Source organism: Chenopodium quinoa, unplaced genomic scaffold, assembly GCF_001683475.1.
Source record: "Chenopodium quinoa cultivar QQ74 unplaced genomic scaffold, ASM168347v1, whole genome shotgun sequence".
Lineage (NCBI taxonomy): Eukaryota > Viridiplantae > Streptophyta > Magnoliopsida > Caryophyllales > Amaranthaceae > Chenopodium > Chenopodium quinoa.
The window spans coordinates 2,943,722-2,970,262 of NW_018744080.1; the positions used below are offsets into that span (position 1 = coordinate 2,943,722).

Sequence of the window (26,541 nt, forward strand, 5' to 3'; positions counted from 1 at the left end):
CTTACTCCCTTGGAGATCCACGCTTGCGCGACCCCCTTGAGAGTGGTTGGGAAATATTTGCACCAAGTCGCCTCGGATCTGGGGCAAAGATGCATATGAGTCTCATACGAGGCCACGTGGTCCTTCGGATCCGTGGTCCCGTCATATGTGATATGCGACGGTATTTTAACCGTGGGTACGCGCTCTTCTAGTATCCATTGCTCGAATGGTGAACTAGCGGGAAGCATAATGGCCTTGCCCTTGTTCCTGGCCGAAGGGACCGCGCTCCGCCCTCTCAGAGAGGTAGGAGTGGTTTTCGTCCCTGGCTGGGAAGTCTGGGCCTCGGCTGCAGGGAACGTGAGGCGACTACGCACGCTCGGTTCCTGGCCGCCGAGTCGGTCAAGGACGCTTCTGCGAGCAGTCTCAGGTTCCCGGCGAGCAGATTCTGGCCGAGAAGCTGAGCTGCTGCTCTTATGCGCTGCTGGTCTTGAGGATGAGGATCCTTTAAATAATTGAGAGTTCTTCTTCCTCTGTTTTTCATTTTTCCAAGAATCCTCCTCCCACTCTTCCAGTTCCCGGAAGGAAGGAAGCTTCCCACCGTCATGGTCTAACTTCCTCCGCTGATGCCGGGTATGCGGAGGAGTTCGATCACGAGGCGGTGGCATATTCTGTGCCCTCATTGCCTCCATGAGTACTGCCAGCGCTCTTGCCACCTCTTCCGAACTGGGCCCCGTCAAAGGGGTCTCCGGCCGAGTGTGGGCATGAGGCCGTGCAGCCGATGGTTGGCTTCGGGACACTGAATATGTCCTATGATCAGACTGACCCCTGCTAGACCGAGAGTGGTCCGGCCTATATTGAGAGTCATGCATTATAGGAGATAGGGAATCCTCCTTGTGTGATCCTCCCCCCGAGCCGGCACCCTTGGGAGAGTTCCGGTCCGGCGAGGGCGATGGTGTAGGGGTTTTAGGCTTTTCGCCCGCTCCTTGACGGAGGCTTTTGCTCTTGCGGTTCTTAGCCATGGCTGCTAAGATAATTGCAAGATGATCTTGGTTAGGAATTTGGCTTAAAGATTTTTGAAAGTCTTCCCCACAGACGGCGCCAAATTGTTTCGGTTGAAAACAATGGGACCTTGCCGAAGGTCCACTAAAATGGAGAAGACTGGATTCGATCCAAGCTGTGTTGGGCCGAAGGTTTCCTGCACAGTTAACACACGTAAACTAGCCTCGGGGGTGTTTCCGAGGAAGGCCCCTCCGATGCTAAAGTCAGTACAATGTGTAAAAAGGAAGACACTATGCAAGAGAGTTTGTAGCTTGAGGCTTTTGTGGAGTATTTCTCAATGCAAGAATGAGCATATGAGTTGGAATAATCCGTGTATGAGATAATGTATGTGATGATGCATGTGTTGTTGTGTCTGATAGTGTATGTGATGTTATGAGATGTCTTATGTAAGAATATGACTCTCTCCTTGAATGTGTTAATATGAGGGCTTTTATACCTCATCATATTTGGAGAGGTTGGGCTTTAGCCCAATTGGCTTACTTTGTGGGCTGACTTTTGACTTTTGAGCAATTGGAGAGTTGAACCTTGACCTTGGGCTTTTAATTGGATCATTTAGTGCTCAGGCCCAATTTTGACTAAATTGGACCCAAACACTATATATTGTACCAATTCCTCAGGAAGAGGGTATGGTCCAACAAAAATCCCTATCACGCAAGAATTGAAGTTTATTGCGCTATTATCCAGATCGAGGGATAAGGGGTCCCCCTCTTAGATCAAGGTTATCTTGCTTATTATGAGCATTAGGTGAGTTTCTATCGTTATCCATAATAAGAACAAAACAACAAAATGAAAGAGAAAGGAATAATGTAAGAGAGTTAATAGAAGAAGACAGAGAGAAAGAATAATCAGAGGAGGTAACTTGAGTTTAAACTTGTGTTCTTAAGAGATGTGGCAGCATGAACAAGAGCTGAGCAAATTTAATGCCTAATTCTATAGTCTACCCTGGAAGAAGATTTAGGGAAAAAGAGATAAGGAGCAAGCAGATTCTCAACTTTGGAGAATGAAACCCTAGCTGAACTAGGAAGAACTCACTATTTTAGTGAGAGATGCTCTCAACTTAGAGAGAGAAAATGAATGTTTTACTAGTCAAGTCTTTTGGTTGCTAATTGTCACAAATATATAAAAAATAGCAATATATGAAAAAGTAATATTGAGGCTTCGTAATCCGAAATTCGGAAAATATTGATCGTCAATATTTATATTAAAAAAGGGACTTCGTTCAATATTTTGTGAGTAATTTTATGATGTAGTTTTTGCAAAGTTATACAAGTGTACGTATTCATGGTTAGTTTTAATCACATTTTTATTGGATATAAAATACAATTATGTAAATGATGTGTATGAGACAAGTTGTGGCTATAATTCTGTATATCACAAGGCTTTACGTTCAAATTCTTTCAAGGAGCGAATTAAAAAGACATCGTACGTTACCCATTTTAATAGGAATGATTAACAAGAATAATCCTAATCGATAAAAATGCTAGTAAGCTGACTCACTATGCGGCATGCGTCAATGAAAGATAAAAAATGAAAAAAAAAGAAGGTAAAAAAAAAATTGTGAAACGTTGACCAGAGTATGAAAACGACAATATTAGGAGTCGTTAAATTGACATTAGCCACCTTGCAAAAACAAGACCCCACTTTTCCATTAAAAAAAAATCTAAATACAACAACAAAAATACAATCCAACAGTTGAAAATAAAAATGGCATTTTTTGTAAAAATTAATCCAAAATTTTCCTGTACAAAAGACTAACCGTTGGAAAAATTCTGATCGCCTTCATATCAACAAAGAGAATGAAGAATTAGGAAGTTTCTATTCTTTTTATTTTTTTCTAAAATTTTATAATTTAGGCATAATTTAATTAATTTAATTTAATTTAATTTAATTGATTTTATTCATTTAATTTTATATAAAAAAAAGAAAGAGGAAAAATGGTGAGAGGGAGATCATAAATTCCGCAGGTGAGGAATGCCTGTAATTTGCTGTAAATTTGAATACTCTTGACGGTTTTTCCAGCCTCGGTTCTCTGCTTCTTCAAGCAACGATCCAGAGGTAAATTTATTTATTTGTTTTTGATTAATTTCAATTTTTTTTGCAATTTTTTGGGAATTTTTTTTCCATATTTTTTGAGCTAGAAATGATATTGACCCATATGAGAAATCCTTTATTTAATGCAATTTTGAGAATTTTTCAATTTTTTTGGACCCTAAATTATATTGACCCACATAAGAATTTATTAATTTAATGCATTTCTGACCCAATTTTGTTAGAATTGTTGGTTATAAAGATGTTTTTCAATTTAATGCAATTTTGGATGGTTGGTGACAATTATTGATGAAATTCAATATGACCTTGATGATGGAATTGATTATTGTTGTGATTTTAATGATATGATTCATAATTCTGTTGAATGTAGGCTGGTTCCGGAGAGAAAGAGCTACCCAATTTGATTTCTGGGGGTTTTATGCAATTTTTTCTGGGAAATTTCGGATGATTCTTGATTGATTATACAAAGAGATAGAAAGAAATATACAATCTTTTGAATTTGTATTTTGGGTTTTCTTAATCAAATTACCTTCGTTGAAGGTTATACACTGTAAATATAGTTGAATTTTGGAAAAATATAAAATAAAAAAATGAGTGTTGTATCTGGAGTAATATCAAGGCAAGTTTTGCCAGCATGTGGAAGTCTTTGTTTTTTCTGCCCCGGTCTTCGGACAAGGTCGAGGCAGCCTGTGAAGAGGTACAAGAAATTCATTGCCGATATTTTTCCCAAAACCCAGGTTAGCTTATGGCATTATATGATTGTTTAAGCTTTTGTTTTTTCTGTGGCCTTTGATTTCAATTCAGTAGATGTACTTATTGTTATGAAATTGAGTTATTGCGTAAGTTGTACTGAAATTGTTATGTTCATCTTGGTGGTATGAGTTGGAAATATGAGTACTTTAATTATTAGTAGGTTGAATCAATTTCTTATTTTATTTGTTGTTTAAAAGAATATTCATCATTGTATGTTGAAGATTTGGTATCACTTTCTTTAGCTTGTCAGTCTTTTGTTTTGGAAATCCAACAATGTCTTAGGTACGAGTTCATGCAATGAGCTCATCTCAGCTTGCATGAAATTGTACTGATCATGTTGATAGTATTGATGACCGCCATTCGATAGAACTTAGGGTGTAAGAAGTTATCCCAAATGCATCTTGAATTTTCGAGCTATCCCAAATACATCTTGGAATCCAGGAAGGTAATTTTTGAGATATTGGGCAACATAGGGGAGGCAATCCCCGCCTATATAATCCATAACTCCTAGGCTACAATCCTCAAAGCACATTCCTACAATCCTCAAAGCACATTCCTCGAGTGCTCCTTATACACAATCTCTCAATTCAGAATTCTCTTTGTAGAGTTTGTACAACACCTTAGTGAGTTTGTTCTTTTAATAGTGAGAGCTGGAAGTTTATTACTCACCCCTAATACTATAGAGTTTTGGTACTCTTCTATTTTTACATATAGTGGATTTTCAAGGGCTTGTCATTCGTGAGGTTTTGAAATATTTTTCCCATTTTAAATTGTGTCCTATATTCATAACTTATCTTGCCTTATTACTATTTCTATCTATTTTTCTCAATCTTACATGCATCTTTTCTTCCACTACACACTCACAATTCTTATCTCTCATTTAGAGAATTGGTATACAACCTAGATGACTTTAATTTGCACGGTCATGCTTTGATCTTTTTTGGTCAAATGATATTCTTGATGCTATCTTTGAACAGGTTTTTATCGTGACCACGGCTACTTGTTTCTTTCATGCACTTGCAATTCTTTTGAACTGTTCAACTATGTGCTCCATCCTCGTAGTGTTATCATTTCTGTCTTTTGTTTATCTGATAATAGAAACTTTTGAATGTGCTTTCTGCTCTTCTAAATCTTTCTCTAGTACTTTGACTGCTAACCATACTTCTTTTGACAGGATGAAGAACCAAATGATCGGATGATTGGAAAACTCTGTGATTATGCTGCAAAAAATCCCCTGCGTGTCCCAAAGGTACTTTCAGGAAAATTTCTCTTCCCCCCTTCCCCTCCTATGTGCACCTGGGTTGTGCTTGAAAGGCCATGCTTTTTGCTACTTTTAGTATTCTAGTTGTCTAGTGTGGCCATGTTCAACAACAGTTAAATATAGTAATGCGGGTAGCCAACCTATTCTGAGACCTATACAATTTAGCTTATCAGTACTCTGTAAAGTCTTCATCAAGATAGTTTGCTAATTAAATACAGCCAACATGGTGGTTAGGTGGAGGAGCTTTGATTTATAGTTTCTTTGTCTGTTCTATTAGCAGATCCCCCTCCCCCACTCTTGAAAAAAAAAACTCCCTGATGCCTTAATCAAGTTGACTGAGGGTTTGATTTGACTTGACATAGCATTAGTTTTTGACACTTATGATTATATATGATGGAGACATGTGGTCCTCTTTGTGACCTAGTTTTTTCTTTTCGCTATGTTGAGAGCCTGAGAAGATCTTCTCAATCATTTGAGCTTCTGTGAAAGAATTATGTTCGCTTAAGTCTCCTCATTTCTGTAATAAACTACTTCACATATCATTTTAGCCTTGTTGAATACCATGGTTTGACATCTTTAACCACTTTTTCATCCCTTTAATCTATTATTATAGCTGATGTCTTGTGTCAGTGAAGAATTGCACTGTTTTGTTGATGTTTCACTGTAGTCTGCATTCTGTTGGTCAGATCACCAATAATCTTGAGCAGCGGTGTTACAAGGAATTGCGAAACCAGAATTTCAATGCTGTGAAAACTGTCATGTGTATTTACCGAAGATTATTGGTGACTTGTAAAGATCAAATGTAAGTTGTCTAATTGCTTTGGTTTGTATGTCAATTGCACTACAAGGAATTCTAATGCTTGATGTATCTACTAACGGTTAATGAGAATTTGAATACTTGGTATTTTACTGAAGTCTGTAATTCTGTATCTCTCTCCCTCTGTCTCTTTCTCTCGACTGGCACTAAGGACAATTGCCAGTTGGTGATCATGTCATATAGGCAAATTGGGTGTTTACACAAGAATATGATTGTAGTAGGTTTTTTCAAAAATTTAAGTAAACTGTGAAATTTTTTTGATACCTCATCATGAGCCTCTTCTTATGATTCAAAGCAGGGATGCGTATCATCCTATTTTTGGCATACAATTTATTTTCTCATGTTTAATTAAATTTCATTATTCAACTTCACATTGAGAATCGAGGAAAATAACTATTTTTCACTAGTATAGGCTGAATAGAAGAATATGTTGTGATTTTATCTAAAAGAAACATGTAAAAGATGGATGTCGTGTTGATTAAGGTTATTTTTACTATTCCTACCCTCAGTGTTCCTTTTCCTTTCATACTTTCCAGGCCTTTGTTTGCGAGCAGTTTGCTAAGCATCATGCACATTTTGCTGGATCAAACAGGACAGGATGAATTGCGAGTCATAGGATGCCAAGCTCTTTTTGTGTTTGTAAATAATCAGGTGTGTTCTATAAATCTGTACTGTATTGCTAGGTACTTCTTGTTTACCAATCACCTGAATTCTTTGAAATCTTTATGATATATACCAGTAAGATTTTCATTCCATTTTTTTGATGCTAGCTACATTTTTTTCATTAAAATTCTCTACGTAAAGCTTCATTTTGATACTAGCTTCATTTTTGTTTGTTTTTGTGTTTCAGAAGGATGGGACTTACATCTTTAACTTAGAAGACTTTATTCCCAAACTGTGTCTTCTAGCTCAAGAAATTGGGGAAGATGAGAGGGGATTTCGTCTTCGAGCATCTGGACTGCAAACTCTTTCTTCTATGGTGATAGCATTTTTAATTTTTAATTTTTTAATTTAATGATTATTTCACCTGCTTATGATAATATTTTCAGTTACAACTGCTGATCTAGCTCTTTGGTTATTTTTCTGATAAAGGGACAATAATATTGCTTCTTCTATGAAAGTTCTAAATTGCATGCTTGTGATTTTTGCAGATCTGGTTCATGGGTGAACATTCCCATATGCTAGCTGAGTTTGATAATGTAAGCAGATACTGATTTATTCTTGTGCTCATTTAACCTTCTGGTCTTTTGGTCTTGTTGCCTGTTTTATTTTAGCATTTACCCTTTTAATTACAAGTAATTTGAATGCTGTGATAGCTATAAGGGATTTAAGAGATATATATGTAATGTATATTTCTATGCTCAGTGATTTTTCTCGTTGCCTAATTGCATTCATCTCTCATGATTTCTAGTGTATATTTTGGACATGTCCATAGCTTCTGGTAGTAAATGCCTTTGTGAAACTGAAGGTAGAAAAGGAACCTGTACTTTGCTTTAAGCTTGAAGGCTGGGATTTCCTATGTTAGTGGATACACAAGATGGTGCAAATTGAATGAATGGATACCTTTGCCTTGATTAGATGTTGTTTGAACTCTTTCAGTCATTTATGAAATTGTTTGATTAGTGCTTTTTTTACTGTCTTAAAACTTCCTTGTCTGCTCCTGTGTATGGTTGCATATTACCACTATCACCAGTATTTGACTGCAATATTAATTACACAATTACTTTGTTCAGCTGTTTAAAATAGGAATAACTGACATATTCAATCCCTACTATTGATTAATTAGAAATAGTCCTAACTTTGAGAGTGTCTTCCTAAAGCAGTTCAATTTAACCTGTTAGTTCTATTACCTGTCAAACTATCAACTTTTTTGAGGGCATTTTGCTTCTCTCTCCTTTATCTCCCCCTTTGGCCATTACCACTTCCTTTTAATTTTACCCTTTTTTAACATGTGATACGTCATGTGGGAGTGCCTGGCTTCTTTAGGTAGACCCTCCATTTTCCCGACATGCATTACCAGCAATATGGATGGTTGTATTAGCTATAAATTTTGTAAAACATATCCTTTCTTTCTAAACAGGTTGTATCAGTAGTTTTGGAAAACTATGCCACTCCTCAGCAGAATACAGCTGACGATACTGACAAGCAGGGATCTAACGGTAGATGGGTGCAAGAAGTGCAGAATGACGAGGGTCATGTCATTGCTTCACTTGATATGTCAAGGATTCCTACTTGGGGGGGAATCATAAATTCTAAGGGCGAATTAAATGTGGCAGAGTAATTATTGTGCACAAATTCCCCTGATTTTCTAGTCTTTCTTGTGGTGGTAACTGTCATTTACATGCTATCTTAATCCTTCTGCAGGGAGGTTGCCAAGAACCCTGGTTTTTGGTCCAGGGTTTGCCTGCATAACATGGCTAAGCTAGGCAAGGAAGCCACCACCACAAGACGTGTTTTGGAATCTTTGTTCCGGTATTTTGACAATGGGAATTTGTGGTCTCTGATACATGGGGTTGCTTGTCCTGTTTTGACAGATATGCAGGCAGTTATGGAAACCTTAGGTAAATGGTATTCTTGGATCTTAATTATAGTTGAAATATTTTTCTTCCTTTTTTTAATCACCTTGAGCCCTTGAGGTGATGGTTTAATTACAACCTCCTTAATGTTACCATTTTCCCAGGTCATAGTTCACACTTTTTATTGTCAATACTGGTGAAGCATTTGGATCATAAAAATGTACTCAAACAGCTTGAGATGCAGCTGGACATTGTGGAGGTGACCACCACCCTGACTGAGCAAGCTGAGGTTGAGCCTTCTGTTTCTTTGCTTGGTGCGGTAAGTGATGTTATGAGACATTTGCGCAGAAGTATTCACAGCTCAGTTGATGATTCCAACCTTGGTACTGAGGTTATCAAATTTAATAGAAGGTTCAAAGAGTTAGTGGATGAGTGTCTCGCGCAGCTAGCCCACAAGGTATCATTCCCTTATTTTTTGAATTTTAACGGTTTTTCTACTGAACATCAGTATTTGTTTCTTTTCTGAGGAATTTGAGGTCTTAAATTTTGTAAACAGGTTGGAGATGCTGGTCCTATTCTTGATATAATGACTGGCATGCTAGAAAATATTTCTAGTATCACTGTTATAGCCAGGACCACAATTGCAGCTGTGTTCCGGACTGCACAAATTGTAGCTTCCTTACCAAATGTATCATATCAGAACAAGGCAAGAGAATTTACTGGTTTTCATGCTGTTGATTTAGTTCGTTGTTTTTTTTTACTATGTAGCTTATTTTGTCCACCTTCAATCTCCAAATTCCAATTTCAATACTTTTCTCATTTCTGTAGGCATTTCCAGAGGCTCTATTTCACCAATTGCTTCCAGCAATGGTACACCGAGATCATGAAACTAGGATTATGGCTCATCGTATATTTTCTGTCGTTCTTGTGCCATCTTCAGTGGCTCCTCGTCAATATTCAGCTGCGCCTATGTCCGGGAAAGGTGCTCATGTTCCGAGGTCACTTTCTAGAACTGTCTCGGTGTTTTCATCCTCAGCTGCCCTGTTTGAGAAATTACGCAAGGAAAGATCAGGAAGCAAAGAGAACATTCCGTTTGATGGGGGAAACATAAATGTCGGGATGTTCAATAGACTGAAGTCATCCTACAGTCGAGCATCTAGTATTAAGAACCTAGTGCATGTACCCATAGAGGAGGGTTCTCCGAACAGCTTAAACAAGGAAGTGGTAGGTTCTGTCTTTGAAATCTTTCCACTTTTCTCATGCTTTTCTGTACTAAAGTATTGAATTATACCCAAGGAACTTGTGTAGCTGCTTGCAAGATAGTTCTCTTAAATACAGTTTTCAAAAGGGCAGAATAAGTATATATGAAATTTAGCTAATTTTTTTGTATTTATATATGATAATTGTTTTATTTTACTAATATAGGGAGGAAGTTCGCTCAGGCTGAGTAGTAGACAAATCATCCTCCTTTTGTCATCAATTTGGGCGCAATCGATCTCTCCTGAAAATACACCAGAAAACTTTGAGGCAATTGCACATACATACAGCCTGGTTTTGCTGTTTTCTCGTGCCAAGGTGATTTGCTAATTTATAGTTCTCTTTAATCAATACACTTTTTCCTTGCCCATAATTGCAAGTACAAGATTTTTAATAGAAGAGAATCTTTGTATAGGAGTATTTATTTCTTCTATCAATTTGTTTAAACTTTCCTTAAATCTTATTACATGTTGATTTGATTGACAAACTGTCAAGCACATTGCTTCTGTTCTCAGTAATACCAAATACTTTCATGTTGCTAGTTTAAAAAGCTCTTTACTATATTGCTTTTGTTCTGAAGCTGCTGTTTAACCTTGTTTGAGTTGTAGAGTTCTAGCCAGGAGGCACTTGTTCGAAGTTTTCAGCTTTCATTTTCCTTGAGAGGCATTTCTCTTGCAGAAGGAGGTATAAATTTTCAATATTATATTCTTCTGAGAATTCAATATCAGTTTTTATTTGGCTGATACAGCTTAGGATTTGGCATAGATGTTTAATTAAAAAACTTCTTGTTTTACTGCTTCCCTTTCTGAGTCACTACTTTTCTGCAACTATTGAGCTGGTGAAAGAGGGACGTAAAATTAAAGAGAGAGGCGGGAAGGGGGGGTAGAGGGTGGGGGGAGAACAACATATGTGCAAATGGGAGTTACTATACTCTTGCTGATTATTTTATAATGCAACTTGTCAAGTTGTCAGTGGAGGAAATAATATGGAAGGGATTTTATAGACACCTGATATTTTACATTTGTGATATAGGGCCTCTGCCACCGTCGCGTCGTCGATCACTCTTCACCTTGGCCACAGTAATGATAATTTTTTCAGCAAAAGCTTATGATATCCAGTCTCTCGTCTCTTGTGCCAAAGCAACACTAAACAAAAAAATGGTATGTCATAGTAGTAGAATGATGTTGTCTTAGCTCTCATTTACTCATTTCTTTGCCTTTATATGGAAGTGTTTGATGTGCTTTTTATCCTTTTCAGGTTGATCCATTTTTGTCTTTGGTTGGAGATAGCAAATTGCAGGCTGTTAATAAGAATGCCACTATAGCATTTGGGTGCAAAGAGGATGAAACTTCTGCTTCAAGATTTCTATCTGAAATTATAATTACAGAGGATCAAACCAGGGAATCCTTTGCTGCTGAGATCATTAGAAGTCTTGAAAAGATTAAAGACGTAAGTTAGTTGTCAAGATAAAAGATAACATATAAAGAATCTTGAACTTTGCATGCCATTGAGACTATTTTGCTATTTTTTGCAACATACTTGTAACTTGTTTCTCCTTTATTCAGTCTGAAATATGCACTGTAAGGGAGCAATTGCTTAGTGAATTTTTGCCAGATGATGTGTGTCCTCTTGGGGCCCAGATGTTTGATAACCCGTCCAAGATATACGAAGTGGATCCTCGACAGAGTGTTTGCCACGATGAAGTAATAAATCTGCACAGTTGGATTTTAATTATTTGCTAAACACAGATACAGCTTTTGCTATTAACCTTAGAACTAATTTATTATTGGTTTTGATTGTTCAGATTATTCCACTCTTTACAATTGATGATGATTCTTTGCTTGATAAGAAGCCTAAGCAAGAGTTATTATTGACCTTAGAGAATGGCAGTCTCTTGAGTGTCAACCAACTTCTGGAATCAGTATGTTACTTTCTCTTTCTACTAAAACGTTTTTTCTAGATCACTGTTACAAAGCTTTTCAAAAGATATAGATTGACATAGATTAAGGCATGGATTTTGGTTATTACAACATTTTGCAGCTGAAATCTCTTTGTATCATTTCTGTGCATATTAGTAACCACTTGTATAACTTACTGTTGTGAATGATGTGGTGAGTATTTGGATCATTCCTTGGGCTTGCACTTGGAGGCTATTGAAATCTTTGCTTCACATGTTTAGATCGGTTTTCACAATTTTTTTTGTTTTGGGGGATTTATGTTGTGTTCATGTTTGTAGTTTCTTGTTGTGTCATTAAGTGTAAAAGGGTCACTCAAGTTTCACTAGCAGGGTGAACAAGGGTGATTATCCTCACCCATGGTCGTGCTAGCCAAGTCATTTCAGGTTGGGGGGAAGAAATATTATTTATCAATAACTTTATACAAAGAAAAACAACATTGTTTTGGCTTTCATCTGTCTCTCCCTGACGCATTAGTTTTTTGGAGCCTAATGATTTGCAATTAATGAAAATTCAGAAGCTTAAGATCAATTTCAATTTGATGTCGTTTGTTCTCTTTGGGTTCTTCACCTATTATTCTATATTTAGCTCTATTCTTGTGTGATTATGCAATGTCATTATATATTTTATAAACAAGGGGGATGTCTCCTTTTCCTACAGGTCCTGGACTCAGCTCACCAAGTTGGAAGATTTTCTGTCTCAACCGCCCCTGATTTGCCTTACAAGGAAATGGCCAGCCACTGTGAAGCTCTTATGATGGGTAAGCAGCAGAAGATGTCCCATTTGATGACAGTCCAACGACAAGAAAGCTTAATCAACTTCTGTGTCCAACATGCTGATTTCGAATCAAACAGGACTACATCTCCTTCACAGGTATTAAGATTCATCTAGTCTTGAGATGTCAATTGTTGCATTGTTTGATGTTTGCATATAAAGAATTTTTTGATATAGCATAAATGACCCACGAACACAAACAATTTGAGACACCCCAAAAAGGAACCGGTGAACAAGAAGTGAAGGAGGAATAATCCATCTTTTAACACTTAAATTATTTGGCTGTTCAGAACAACTGTCATCTCAGAGCGGGATTAGGGCTGTTTTTGGTGTTAAATTTAGCAATATGAGTCAGTAGAAGTGTTTTTTTTGGTATCCTTTTTTTCTTAGTCTGAGTTAAAAAAATGTTGCAGACGGGAAATCCTTTTGAAGATGATCACTTAATGGCTCCTGCAATCAACGTATTACCAGCTGTGAGTCCAGTACCCATGCTATGTGCTGCTGAATACAATTTACAACCGCAGCACTATAAGCTTCCCACATCAAGCCCTTATGACAACTTCTTGAAAGCTGCTGGTTGTTGATCAACAATAAACTAGAGGCGGTCGAAATGTTCTAAGGGAGCAGTATATATATAGTTTCTGGAATTGGTATTGACGACTTGGCGTTCTGTGCACGAAGTAGCTAAAAATTCTATCAGCTACTCCTGAAGCAGCTTGAATAGTCAGTCCTAGATTCCAAAAATTCATTGTATTCTTTAATTAATTTTTTTTTATAAATTTTGTTTTGGGTTATATCCAATTTTGTTCCAATGGGATATGGCAAACAGGTTGTATCTTCTGGAATTTTTTTGGTTAGAGTAGATTTCAAGTACAGCTTTACAGTCACATCTGTATCTGCTGAAAGTTTCCGCATTGTATAAGAAAACATTTTCTAAAAATCATTTTATTGGCGTTGACATCAATTTTTATTGTATGTATATTATGAATAGAACTTACTGTAAATTTGCTGAGCATGGATGAAAAAGCCATTGGTGATTTTATTTTTGTTGTTTTTTCACTCTAAGCATGTATTTTGATCTTTGTGTACAAGCAAGATGATTTCGTGTTGTAAACCCCCAAGCAATTTCTGTTGTACAACTGATTGCGCGGCAACCAAATGAGCAAACGAGTGTGGTTGTTTAGTGTATCTAGTAGTGTGGTACAAGCCATACAGCTCGTGAAAAATAAAAAGGGCACACCCCTTCATGTTGTGCAATTTACAATGTACTCTTACAGTCTTACTAGTCTTTTTACTCGGTTTTTTCTAATCAAATTTAGAGGATTAGTTTCCTTGTTAACCCCATAAAATGCAATGTATGACCAATACACAGGACTTGTTAGATTTCCATTTCCTAAATCCCCCACTGTCACAGATTTAAGAGACTCATTGGCAGTATATTTGGTAGAGCAGGCATGTTTCTTTCTTTTCTAACTTGCACGAACTTAGAGCACTCTCACTCATGGTCAAAAATATGCCCATGAGGAGAAATTCAAGGTAAAAAACCAAAAACATGTATTTTACTCATGGGCAAAAAAATAAATGCCCATGAGGAAAATCAGAAATGCCCAAGGTCATGGCATTTTTGTAATGCTACAGTAACTTGTGTAGCCCACTAATTAAATCTAAAAATAGCTATTTTGACCAATTTAATGTATTTAAAAACAAAAATAAAAATTATCAACGTTCATAATTTATTTTTATCTATAAGTAGACACCCATTTTGTTATATTTTTGTGCACTTCGAAAAATCACATTTTTCTACTTAATTTGTTATTATTAAAAATTTTACTTTTGTTGTGGGTTTATTTTAGCCCATGAGTGTGTGAGGACTTGTATAAAAAAAACGCCCATGAAAAAAGTGGAAAAGAGGAGTGAGAAAGTGGGTAGAGAGAGAATGACATTTTATTTTTTTGACCATGAGTGAGAGTGGTCTAAAACAGAATTTTGATCAGTTCCAACTCGAAAATAATGTTGATTGATTTGGCTAATTAAAAATGTATATTTTTGAAGATTACATGTATGAATCAATGACTCATTGTTGATTATATGTATAGATATGGTTCAAATCATATCAAATCCGAACGACCCATTTGCCACCTCTACTTATGTTTATTATTATTTTTTAAGACAACATAGTACAAGTAAACAATCTGATTGATGCAATTGAAAAGTTGAAATCAGTAAGAGAAGGCTAGAATTTTCAAATCTTAAATATATTCCTAAAGCATCTTACTATACCTTGTTAGAGATAGGCTCAGCATAGCACAAAGAAAGGCACTTTAAGTACAAAATTTTAGCAGTCTTTCAATTCCAAGAAAAAAAAATGATGTATTTTTAGCTGCAATGTGAAAAATTTGTACATAACTCCCATAAGGAATCAAACTATTTTAAGCTTCATTGTCTTGCTTAGGATCTTCATCCATGAATCTCTTCCACACAGGATGCTTCTTCCAAACTCGATCAGCAACAGCATCGATTGGGACACCTTTAGTCTCAGGCAATAGGAACACGACGAAGAAGCCCATGACAACAATCCACCCGGAGAAGAAGAGGAAGATGTAAGCTCTCATGTGACAAAGCATTGATAAAAAGGCTTGAGCAATTAGGAAGGTGAACAACATGTTGGAACTCACAGCAAACGCGAACCCTGCTGTTCTGGTTTCAATAGGGAAGGTTTCACTTGGTATAAGCCACCCTAGAGGCCCCCATGACCAAGCAAAGGACATCACAAACAAGCATGTTAGTATTACTACTAGAACTGCTGCTCCCTTTGGCAATGTATTGGTGTCTGTTAACTTCAGTATCAGTATTATTCCGATTGCAGTCTGCATCCAAACACGACCAATTGATTTTGTTAGTATCGAATGTACCAAGGCCCTGTTCTCTTCAACAGAAAACCAGTTTAAGACATGTAAAAAACAAGTTATAATCAAATAAATAAGAAAGCATAACAATAAGTGATGCACGCAAATTAGGCTTAACTTTGGCTATGTTCGGCAAAAGTAGTTGTTATAGTAGCTGTTAGGAAAAAGTTGTGAAACAAGTAATTTATAACTAGTCGAAGGAACTGAATAAAAGTGCAGTGAATAATGAAAGTACCTGACTAACAAACATTTGAACACAAGCTTGAAGTAGCAATATCCTTCTTCCAAACTTGTCGACTCCATAAACCGAAACCAAGGTACTAAACACATTAACAAGGCCAATAATCACAGCAGAAAGAAGTGATCCATTACTCTTAAACCCAACAGTTTGAAACAAAATAGGAGCATAAAACATAACTGCATTAATCCCAGTCATTTGTTGAAAAACTTGCATCAGAATCCCAATAACAAGAGGCGGTACACTCTGCTTCTTCCTTAACTCCTTGTAAGGGTGCTTCACTAACTTAGCCTGATCACATGCCTCCCTTATCTGTTCAAGCTCGGCCTCAACTTCGTCGACCCCCCTTATTTTCCTTAGCACTTTCCGGCCTTCATCAACCCGGTCTCTCTCGATTAAGCTCGTAGGAGTTTCAGTGATGATGATCCCTCCAATTAGCAGCAGAATAGCGGGAATTACTGCTAATCCAAGGGATATTCTCCATCCTATAGGGTGTAATCTTAAGGTTGCAAAGTTAACAAGGTTAGCAATAAGTATACCAACTGTGACTAGAAGTTGGAAGAGAATGTTTACTGCTCCTCTGTGTTGCATTGGTGCTATTTCGGATAAAAACAACGGCACTGCCTGCACAATTACCAAAATCGTACTCAATATTAGATTATGGACATCCAGAGTCACAAAGGACATTGATATAAACTAGATTTAATACATGTCATATTGTCATGTACGGAATATGGCTAAATATTTGACCAACTAAGCTAGCTTACATCAACAAGACACAAAACATATTCACAAGTGTAATTAGCCTCACCTCATTACCAAATTTTTATAAATTGGATTTAATGCATGCCATATTGTCATGTAAGGCTCAATACTTTACTAACTAAACTAGCTGACATCGACATTATATTCACTAAATGTAATTAACCTCAGCTCATTACCAAATTTTCATAAATTGGATTTAATGCATGTCATATTATCATGTATCGAATTTGTCTCAATACCTTACCAACTAAACTAGCTGACATCGACAAGATAACAATATATATTTATCAAACCCAATTAACCTCAACTCATTACCAAATTCTCATAAACTGGATATTGTCATGTACAGAATAAGGCTCAATACTGCATAATACTTTACCAACTAAGCTAGATGACATCGACAGTATATTCATCAAATGTAGTAAAACTCACCTCATTACCAAAACCGACACCAACGCCCATGAAAACCCGGCCAATGATGACCATCCAAAGACGCTGAGATAGTGCACTAAATGCAGAACCCACCAAGAAAAACACAGCAGAAATCAAAATGGTAGGCTTTCTACCTTTAAGTGAGCAAACTTTTGATGCCAGAAAACTTGAAACAAGTGCTGATAAATACAAAGATGATGTGAATAACTGAAGATACTGATTATCAAATTTACAGTAGTTGTTTTCATGAGCATGTTGCTTTCTTTGGTACACTTTTGGGAAGAATTCTTTCAAGAAATCATCCATTCCTGTCACTCCACCTGCATTTATATACAAATTACTCCGTAATAATCAATTTACACTTAACTACTGTTAAATACAAGATTAAATAGTGTGTTACTAATGATCAAAAAATTTGATTTCTTTTTAACAATCAATAACTAATTAAAATATACGTAGCATAAGTCTACCTATCTGAAAACTCAACCAAGAATTACACAATTTTTTCACTCAAAATTAGAAATATAACATGTAAAAATAACATGATACTCCGTAATAGGTAACATTCAAGTGATCCAAAATGGATCAATTACTAATCTTAATCTTACCCTATCTTATACAAAATTTACCACCCAATATGACAAAGTCTACATATTAGTAACAATTACTCAAATGCTCGTATTAAACTCAATAAAGGTCATACATTTATTCATTTGTATCCATGATTTCACTAGAAATAACTCGAATAAAGTAACAATCTACGAAGTATAAAATTTTACTAGGTTTACCTGAAATGCCAATATCATAACCAAACATGAGGCCTCCACAAGCTGCTAGTAACCAACAAGTTACAACGTATGGGGTTATTTTCCCTGGAAACTGATCACGTTTATTTGTTGTACTCATTTTTTCTTTAGGAGGAAGATTTCGCCAAAAGCAATTTTTATGCAAACAAATTTGTTTTACTTATTGTTTTCCCTGGATGAGAGGTTGTAACTCGTAACCCTAATACCCTACACCGTGTGATATATATAGTAACCAAACCATTGGTAATTAAGTTGGTTGAGCTTGTGTGACATATATATGTATAGAGTAACAATTGGAAATTAAGTTAATTGAGCTTGTGTGTTGTGTGATATGTATGGTAGATTACTAACAATTGGAAATTAAATTTTGTTATGCAATGTGATTTGATAATGACTATAAATTTCATTCTTATAACAGAACAATTGGCAATTAAACTCGGATTAGTAGCTCAATCCCTTATACACGTGGCAATCCAAGCTTATCTTTTTGTATAATTATAATTTTTTTTTAAAAAAACTGTATATTTATCTAGTTTGTTACACTATTATTTTGTTAACCTTTATTTCCACTTTATATATATATATATATATATTTTTTTTTTTTTGAACTGCAAATTTTTTTTAAAAAAAAAAATGTAGTTTGTTATATAATTCTGTTAACATTTTTATTTTTATTTTTTGAAACTGTTAACATATGTTTAGTAACTATCCAATATATAATATTTTTTTTTACATGCAAAATTTTAATTTTTAAGATTTTTCAAATATATGTAAAAGGATTGAGAAACTTCATATTTATGCAAATGTTACACATGCATGATTATTTTTCAAGTGCTCCTATGATTTTAAACCACCTTCAATGCTGCAAATGATAAGCAAGATTTCCATCAAAAATACTTGACTAATCATTAACTTCATCTTTAAAATTAGGCTGTGTTCTCCAGACTTTGTCTATAGTTGAAAGGCTTGGTGTAAGTTTATCCCAAAATCGAGACTTATACTTCAGACTTTGCTACATCAGATTTCCACTAACTTTTAATTACTTTTTTTTTTATTATTCAGACTCATACAAGACTTTCTCCAATTTCACACATTATTTCAAGACCCACTCCAGATTTACTTATCCAATTAATATTTATAACATTAATTTATTTATATATTTATTAATTATTTTAATATTGTGAGTTGGCAACTCACTATTGGACAATATAATTATTTTTGTCCATTTGTATAGTCTCAAGATGGGTTTTAAAATTCAAAACTCATCTCAAGACTATGTGTAGTCTTGATAGAGATTATTGCTAAAATCTTGCTCAAGACTTGTCTAAAGACTCATCTTAAAACTAGGGATAAACTTACTTCAGAAGTACTTGTATATTTTAGTTGATAAGTTTTAAAAAAAATTTAGACTACATAGTAAAAGTTAATAAAGATACGATAAAATAAAGGTTAACCAATAAGATCATATACGACAAGATAATACTTCTTCCGTCCCTAAATATAATTCTCGTATTTTTTGGGCGTCTTAAAATGTTGTTCCATATCATCTTTTTTTCAATTTTTAGACACTATACAAATACCAAATTATGACCCTCATTTTGTTTTTTGTTTTATTCACTCGACTACCTTGTTTTGTCTCTTCAGATAGGAGGAGCGACTGAATTAGTATACAATTCCTTTTGCATGCCCCCGCTTTACAATAATTTTATTGTACATCGAACATTTTGCTAAAAGTGATACTTTTTTCTTACAAAAGTGACCCTTTATTTTTTACAAAGTGACTCATATGTTTACAAAAGTGACCCTTTTTTTCACAAAAGTGACCTTTTTTTTCTACAAAAGTGACCCTTTTTCACAAAAATAACTTCTTTTTTCACAAAACTGATCATTATTTTACAAAAGTGACCTTTTTTTCACAAAAGTGACCTTTTTTTTCTACAAAAGTGACCATTTTTTTCACAAAAATAACTTCTTTTTTCACAAAAATGATCATTATTTTACAAAAGTGACCCTTTTTATCACAAAAGTGACCCTTTTTTTTTACAAAAGTAATTAAGCTACAAATGCAAAACAGAGTATCAAAATCAAAATTCTTAAAAAAAAAAAAAGTATCAAAATCAAAATCAAAGAAACCCAGCAAAATTAGAACCTCCATTTTTATGAACAAACCCAACTCACCCACAAATATTGAACCACCGCCATTTTCAAACAAGCCCATTCAAACTTGTTCGAGCACCGCCCATTAGGCAGCCTCCAACACTGCGTGTCTGCGTGACTGTACTTCTGGAACTTGAGCGGCAACAATGGCGACACTTCCGACTGAGATAATCACAGAGATTCACTCACAATTACCTATTAAATCAGTTGTACACTTCAAATGCGTCTATAAATTCTAGAATTCCTTAATCAAAACACCCAATTTCATCCAACTTCATCTCAATCAACCCTTAATTTTCAACTTCGATCGTCATCTCCTCTTCTGTTATCAATCTCTTTATTTTGCAGAATTCGACCATGACAAGATCTCTTTCTTAGAGGTCCAGCTCCCACTCTCAATTCAGGGAGTTCAGGTGTTTGGGTCTTGCAATGGAATCATTTGCATTAAAGAGAGAAATAAAAGCAAATTGAAGAGAGAGAAAGCTTTCAGCAATGGCCTTGATTAGAGCAAAGTTCATAAAAGAGAATGAGGAGAGAGAAGTAATTTTGGGGAAAAGTCACGTGTGAAATTATTTAGGGAATGAAATTCTTCCTCTTCTTTCTTGCCACACAATAAAATAGTGTAAACCCGCTTTTTTTAAATATTTGTGATTAGTATATATCAACATCATCAGTAATGTGCGCACCTTTCCCACATATATTGTAGTCTTTTTTCATTTTTTTTTTATTATTTTTAATTGTTATATATATATATATATATTTTTTAAGATTTAATTGTAATCTTTTAAAATAAGGGTAGTTAAATAATTTTACACAAAAATTTACTAAAATAGGAAAGTTTTATTTTATTGAACATAATTAGGTATTAGATTTTATTTCAAAAAAAAAATTAGGTATTAGATTTTTTTTTTTTAGAGAAAAACGGAGGTATTAGATGAAATGACTTATTCAATTTTTTCTAATCTTCAAAAGGTTGAAATAGTGCAATAATAATTTTTTTAAACCATCAAAGGTTCTATGCAATATTAGACTATACCGACAATGGCGAAACATTGTAACAAAAAATAAGTTAAGTTGTTGCATATTTTCGCCTCAAAAGCAAGGCTGAATATGAAATGTTGTGTCAATACATTACACGTATCACTTATATTCATGTATACAAAAATGTTTAACCAATTTGAAGAATTATACAAAAAAAATGGCCCTAACACATAGAATATTCCTACCAACAAATGTTTAAAAAGGTCTTTCTCCTATAACATTTCCAGGTGGATAATAATTGCAAGTAATAAAAGTGCCTCCATTTTGACACCTTTCTTTGGCGCATCCAACACTTTGTGTATCTTTCCAAACAATTTGTGTGTAATGCCCACACATTTCTTTGCAATTATTAGAACCATAATCATAATTAGGCTTTTCACCGGCCCACAAATCCACGGCTTCACTTGGGCTTAATTCACCAGGACTCATTGCAATGTTCTCACCATATATTGGATTATTTGAGTGTTGCAATTTGCAATCTACGGCCCTTTCTTTAGCATAAGATCTAGCAAAGGTTGCAAGAGTTTCGTTCCAAACTAAAGGGGGTTGCAATGCTGCAAGACGAGCTGCATTGGTTGGTGCAAGATATTGAAGTTTCCAATCAAATAAGGATGTGGCCAAACATATATGAGCCATGGTTAGCCCAGTTACCAAAACAATGGCTAAGGAAAGATTTGAAATAGCCATTGTTTTGGGGTGAGTTTGAAACCTAGGAGAGTGGGGAAATGAAATATATGAAAAAAAAAAAGTTTTGGGGAATTATGTATATATAGGTGGTTTTGTGTTAGTTTTTTTGTTAAAAATAATAATGATGGTGCTTAAACATAGGGTCTTGTGAAATTTTGGATGTATGGTCCATTGGCTTTTTATTTTTTTATTTATTTTTTATTTTTTATGGAATGTGAAATTTAGTATCTAATAGAAATTAGGTGTGCTATTCTTTTAACCAATCAATAACGGGTCATATTATATTCTATTTATATCCAATTTTTATTGAATGCTTCTTTGGTTGAAAATAAAATGTATTGGAAATTAGAATGTAGAAATTCGACAGATTACACCTTAAATAAATATTTCAAAGTTCATAGATATTGAAGTTAAAAATATCACAATTTGCAATTTAATTTGTTGCTAAAAAAAACTTGCTAAATTATGAATAGAATTTTGTTTTGTTTTAAAAGGTGAAAATCTATCTTATAAAAATTAAATACGCGTATAAATATTATATACCATGTTAGCATGTTTGTTTGTGGGGATTATTGGTGGGATAAGGATTTATAATCCCTCAAACAAACAAGGGATGGGGACTAATTTGGGGCTTATCCCTTTATTTCTGTAACAAGGGGGCAAGTATAAGGTTTGGGGATAAAAATTAAAAGGTGAAAGACAAATTTGCCCTTAATGAAAGGGAAGGAAGAGGAGACAAATTAGTAAGGATAGTTAAGTAAATTTGCTACTTATCCCAATTTAATTCCCAACTCATTACAAACAATGGATATCATAATTTTATCCTTATCCCACCTAGTAATTCCTTATCCTTATCCTATCTTCTTATTCTCACCATTCCTATCCCTATTGCCAAACGCCCCGTGTATGTATACAATATATTAATCCCTCTACTACAAAGCAATACTCATTTGCTATTCTAATACTATAAAGCTGCCAAAATTGCTAATATACTCAATAATAAATAAAATAAGATAAAGATTTAAATGTTAGTAAATTTATCGCTAAGGGCATGTTCACATTTACTGAATTGAGCTGAACTGAACTGAATTGAATTGAAATGAGCTGAACTGATTAGAGTTGAACTGAACTAAACTGACTGGAGCTGAACTAAACTGAGTTGAAATGAATATTTTATGAGAGAGAGAAATTAAGAGCTAAACTGAACTGAACTGATAATTGGAGCTGAACTGAACTGATGATTGGAGCTGAACTGAACTGATTGGAGCTGAACTGAACCGAAATGAACTGAAATTAAGTAAATGGGAACAGACCTAACAATCATCATATAAATGAACGAAGGGAGTAGTATTATTTCCAAGTATTATTATAGAAAGGGAAGGAATGAATAGAATTAATGCAACCATTTATTTTCCTAAACTTTTAAGAGTTTTAGGCTATCATTCTTTTTTTTCTTTTGGAAATAAAGGCTATGATTCTTAAATATCAAGTAATTATTTATTACGAAGTACATTACAATGTCTAATTTTTATTAATCCATATTATGCAATAAAAATTACTCTGTACTACAATTTAACTTAAAAAAACAAAATCATCCGGGGCAATCACTAATTATAAATTTATTATTTTATCCAAATTTATCTCTAAAATAAATTTATAACAGAGGTTTTTCAGTGTAGTAGGCCACATGGTACGGCACGGGTTACATGTATAGTGTAACTGGTTTTGTCAAAGGTTACTTGTAGGTGTTACTTGTATTTTGGAGTTACTTGTAGATGTTACTTGTATTTTGAGTAACCCCTATAAGTAACCCCAGACCAAACCCCCAGACCAAATCAGTAACACCTGAACGTAACCAATAAGACCATACAACTAACCATAGAATACAAATAACACCTACAAGTAACCCCCTGACTAAAATCAGTAACACTCTGACCAAAACCAGTTCACCCTATAAGTAACACCAAATTACAAGTAACACTCTACAAATAACTCATATCACACCATATCACCATATAGCCAGCCACATACAAAAAATTTGTAAATATACTCTTCTCATAGTATTCGAGAGATCAGGGAAAATAGACATCTAATTTAAAAGTGTCAAATGAAATCGACCCAGGTGCGTGACATGTGTGGTCTGCTGCTTGTTAAATTTACACTTTTGTGGTTGTGGATTATATTTGTGGGACCGCTTTACTGTACATCATGCACAAAATTAAAAGCAACAACTTTGATATTTGGGATTTTTCAATTTCATTCAGCTTACAGAGTTTATTAAAAGCTAGGATTTCAATTACTATCAAAGGTTCTAGGCTTCTTTCTCCGGTCTTTCATTTCTGGGTACGTATTTTTTATGTTTTTACTATTGCTGCAATTTATCATTCAACTATCTTTTCTATAATTTAGCTCAATTTCTATTTGTTTTTGTTCCTTTTAATTAGATCACCATTTAGTATTTGGAATGAAATTGTAGGAAAAAGTTAGCAACTAATCATGTATGAAGTTTGATTTTTGGGATTGTCTTTAAGATTAACCACTCCAATTAATCATAATTAACTACTCTAGTTAAGTGGCTAATCATGATTATGTAGTTTCAGAACCTTACTAGATTGGAGTGGTCAATCATGAACTGCATAATCATTAACATTATAATAATCATATTTTAATCGACCACTAAAAATTTTTCAATAAAACTTATATCATATGTTTTCGTGGTATAGAGACTATGGCATCTTGGCTAATGTTCTATTTTAACTTCAATGGTCAAGTCATTTTTAATATTTTGCAAGCAAGTTCCTAGTTACTACCATCGGAGATGTAACTCATATAAGATACTGTTATTGTTTAGAAGTCAAGTTATTGTTTAGAAGCACATAGTAGACGTCGTTCTGATGTAGTCAAGTTATTGTTTAGAAGCACATAGTGAGAGTTTTAGGGTATGTTCTCATAGACTGGCTGGACTGGAAATAAACGTATGAAAACAAACCCACTATATAAAGCAGAGGTAACAAGAAAGTATTTTCTATGTTGGATGATGGAATGTGGGTAGAATTTACTTGTGGATGAGAGTATAATGACTTTCCTTTTCAATCAATATAAATTGTGTAAAACAAATTTGTGTTATTTTTCTAATTGGAATAGAGTTATGAGAAAAGAGAATGTTGGAAAGCTTAATTATATTGATGAATATACACGAGTAAATATAGTACATTGAACCTACCAAACTATGACTAGATACAATATGTGACTAGGTACCTTATCTAATTACAAGGGATATAATTTGACTATCAAAATTAAGGAGTAAATCAAGGGATTTACATATACTAAACAATAACTAATAATGATAATGATGATATAATCATCTTTATCCTTTATACTCGGCAAGACGACATTCGGAACGAGTTGTCGATTTTGGATATAACATCTCAAATCTTGTTCAATGTAGGAATTGAAGTGGTGAGTGGAGCATTAGAAGGTTTTTTAGAAAAAGAAAAGGAAGTGTATTAAAGAAGCTTTTTTTTTTGGATGGAGGAGTTGCGTGAAGAAGTAAAAGGATAGTATATATATAGAGAGAGATTATAAGAAGTTGTTTAATGGGTGTTTTTCACGGTTTTTAAACACATGAACCATTGATTGTAAATATTAAAAAAAAATTAAATAAAGAAATTTGCTAGCATATGCTTGCAACAAATGGGAGGGAAAAAAATATAGAGGTTCCTTCACCACCATTGAAGGTGAGATAGAAAATTATAATGGTGGTGATGGTGGTTTAGAACAGAATGTTATGTTTTTCCATAATGGTTTTGGAGAGAATTTCGTATATGGTAACACATGGTAGGTAGACTACGGGATCGGGATATCGAAAAAGGTTTGTTTCTCTGTGCAAGGGGTTTGGAGAAAAAAATAATATTAATAATGGCATCTTTTGGTATATGAAATACGGGTTGCCAAAGAGCAAAAAGTGTGATTTTGGTTTGAAGCTTTCCGAGAAGAAAGTTTGATATGGTCACCATCATTTGTCGGCATCAACAAAGGTTTTGATAGTGTAACCATGATAGAGTTATGAGAAAAGAGAATATGTGACTAGGTACGTTAGGTCGTTAGTTAATTACAAGGTATATACTTTGACTATAAAATTAAGGAGTAAATCAAGGGTTTTACATGTACTAAACAATATGAAGTAACTAATAATGATAATGATGATATAATCATCATTATCCTTTAGAATGTGCCTCATGATTATTATGTGTAATGAACCTATTAATTTCTGTTTTGCAGCTTGAATATGTCTGCCAAGTATATAGTCGCATCACTCTTAGGATCGTTTGGTGTTTCATATGCGTTTTTTTATCTTGCAGCTGACAAGAAGATTTTCGGAGGCAAGTTGAACAATCTTTACTCAACTCTAATGATCTTGGCTCAGTATTCTCTTTCTTTTTACAATTTGCGAAATACTAATTGTACTGCATAGTGAACCAGGCACAACTCCAATGACTGTTTCTAACAAAGAGTGGTGGGAAGAAACTGACAAGAAGTTTCAGAAATGGCCTCGCACGGCTGGCCCTCCGGTGGTCATGAACCCCATCAGTCGCCAGAATTTCGTCGTCAAACCCAAAGATTCCTAGATATAGTGTCTTTGCTGTTGTATCAATTAATCTCTTTAATGGTTTCTTATCTTCATGTGTAGGTTTGCAATGAGTTACTGATAAGATTGTTGTATCTTGTATGTAAGAATAATATAGTGCAGTCTTTGGTTTGCTTGTATGTGGTTAACTATTAATCGAGGATCAGTGATTCAGTGAATACTACAGACTACTACAGAGTAAGAGGGATGGATTTATGTGACTTACCCGTACGACAATAGAGAGGTTGTTACCAATTGATCTTTAGTAAACCATTTTGATATCGGCCATATTTATTAAGAAGTTGAAGAACATTGACATTCAGTCCATGGAAATGGACATAATACCACTAGTACATTTAAAAGTAACAAATTTTGGTCTCTGGATGTACTCTTAGCCAAAATATTGCGATATCGTTGCCAGGATGCAGTCTGAGGTTGCATTATACTGGAATACAGAACTGT

The 26,541-nt window shown here is 34.6% G+C and overlaps 4 protein-coding genes across 4 annotated transcripts; 2 read left to right on the forward strand and 2 right to left on the reverse strand.

Annotated features, from left to right (window-relative positions):
• The first annotated feature begins 2,385 nt into the window (after positions 1–2,385).
• LOC110691493 lies at positions 2,386–13,462 on the forward strand. The gene is made up of 20 exons (XM_021868429.1): positions 2,386–3,093; positions 3,458–3,824; positions 5,015–5,089; positions 5,788–5,903; positions 6,455–6,569; positions 6,769–6,897; positions 7,070–7,117; positions 7,999–8,195; positions 8,283–8,479; positions 8,599–8,891; positions 8,991–9,140; positions 9,263–9,658; positions 9,860–10,009; positions 10,300–10,375; positions 10,724–10,851; positions 10,949–11,140; positions 11,257–11,394; positions 11,496–11,612; positions 12,307–12,519; positions 12,834–13,462. The coding sequence occupies exons 2-20, from the start codon at positions 3,678–3,680 to the stop codon at positions 13,002–13,004; spliced, it is 3,048 nt and encodes a 1,015-aa protein (XP_021724121.1). The 5' UTR covers positions 2,386–3,093; positions 3,458–3,677; the 3' UTR covers positions 13,005–13,462.
• A 1,247-nt stretch (positions 13,463–14,709) lies between these two features.
• On the reverse strand, positions 14,710–17,931 carry LOC110691650 (sugar transport protein 8-like). Its single transcript, XM_021868602.1, has 4 exons — positions 17,550–17,931; positions 16,762–17,081; positions 15,562–16,188; positions 14,710–15,287 (listed from the first exon to the last, which is right to left on the reverse strand). The coding sequence occupies exons 1-4, from the start codon at positions 17,665–17,667 to the stop codon at positions 14,850–14,852; spliced, it is 1,503 nt and encodes a 500-aa protein (XP_021724294.1). The 5' UTR covers positions 17,668–17,931; the 3' UTR covers positions 14,710–14,849.
• A 2,845-nt stretch (positions 17,932–20,776) lies between these two features.
• On the reverse strand, positions 20,777–21,933 carry LOC110691651 (pathogenesis-related protein PR-1 type-like). Its single transcript, XM_021868603.1, has one exon. The coding sequence runs from the start codon at positions 21,450–21,452 to the stop codon at positions 20,961–20,963; it is 492 nt and encodes a 163-aa protein (XP_021724295.1). The 5' UTR covers positions 21,453–21,933; the 3' UTR covers positions 20,777–20,960.
• Positions 21,934–23,634: 1,701 nt separating this feature from the next.
• On the forward strand, positions 23,635–26,281 carry LOC110691495. The gene is made up of 3 exons (XM_021868432.1): positions 23,635–23,795; positions 25,734–25,834; positions 25,935–26,281. The coding sequence occupies exons 2-3, from the start codon at positions 25,741–25,743 to the stop codon at positions 26,078–26,080; spliced, it is 240 nt and encodes a 79-aa protein (XP_021724124.1). The 5' UTR covers positions 23,635–23,795; positions 25,734–25,740; the 3' UTR covers positions 26,081–26,281.
• Positions 26,282–26,541: the final 260 nt, after the last annotated feature.

Bases quoted from the DNA above. Each gene is read 5' to 3' on its own strand.
- LOC110691651 (XM_021868603.1), bottom strand. From the start codon at position 21,452: ATGGCTATTTCAAATCTTTCCTTAGCCATTGTTTTGGTAACTGGGCTA.
- LOC110691495 (XM_021868432.1), top strand. From the start codon at position 25,741: ATGTCTGCCAAGTATATAGTCGCATCACTCTTAGGATCGTTTGGTGTT. The intron at 25,835-25,934 runs GCAAGTTGAACA...ATAGTGAACCAG, and splicing joins TGACAAGAAGATTTTCGGAG to GCACAACTCCAATGACTGTT.
- LOC110691493 (XM_021868429.1), top strand. From the start codon at position 3,678: ATGAGTGTTGTATCTGGAGTAATATCAAGGCAAGTTTTGCCAGCATGT. The intron at 10,010-10,299 runs GTGATTTGCTAA...TTTGAGTTGTAG, and splicing joins TGCTGTTTTCTCGTGCCAAG to AGTTCTAGCCAGGAGGCACT. The intron at 10,852-10,948 runs GTATGTCATAGT...TATCCTTTTCAG, and splicing joins CAACACTAAACAAAAAAATG to GTTGATCCATTTTTGTCTTT.
- LOC110691650 (XM_021868602.1), bottom strand. From the start codon at position 17,667: ATGAGTACAACAAATAAACGTGATCAGTTTCCAGGGAAAATAACCCCA. The intron at 17,082-17,549 runs GTAAACCTAGTA...ATATAAATGCAG, and splicing joins TTATGATATTGGCATTTCAG to GTGGAGTGACAGGAATGGAT. The intron at 15,288-15,561 runs GTACTTTCATTA...GTTTGGATGCAG, and splicing joins TTCAAATGTTTGTTAGTCAG to ACTGCAATCGGAATAATACT.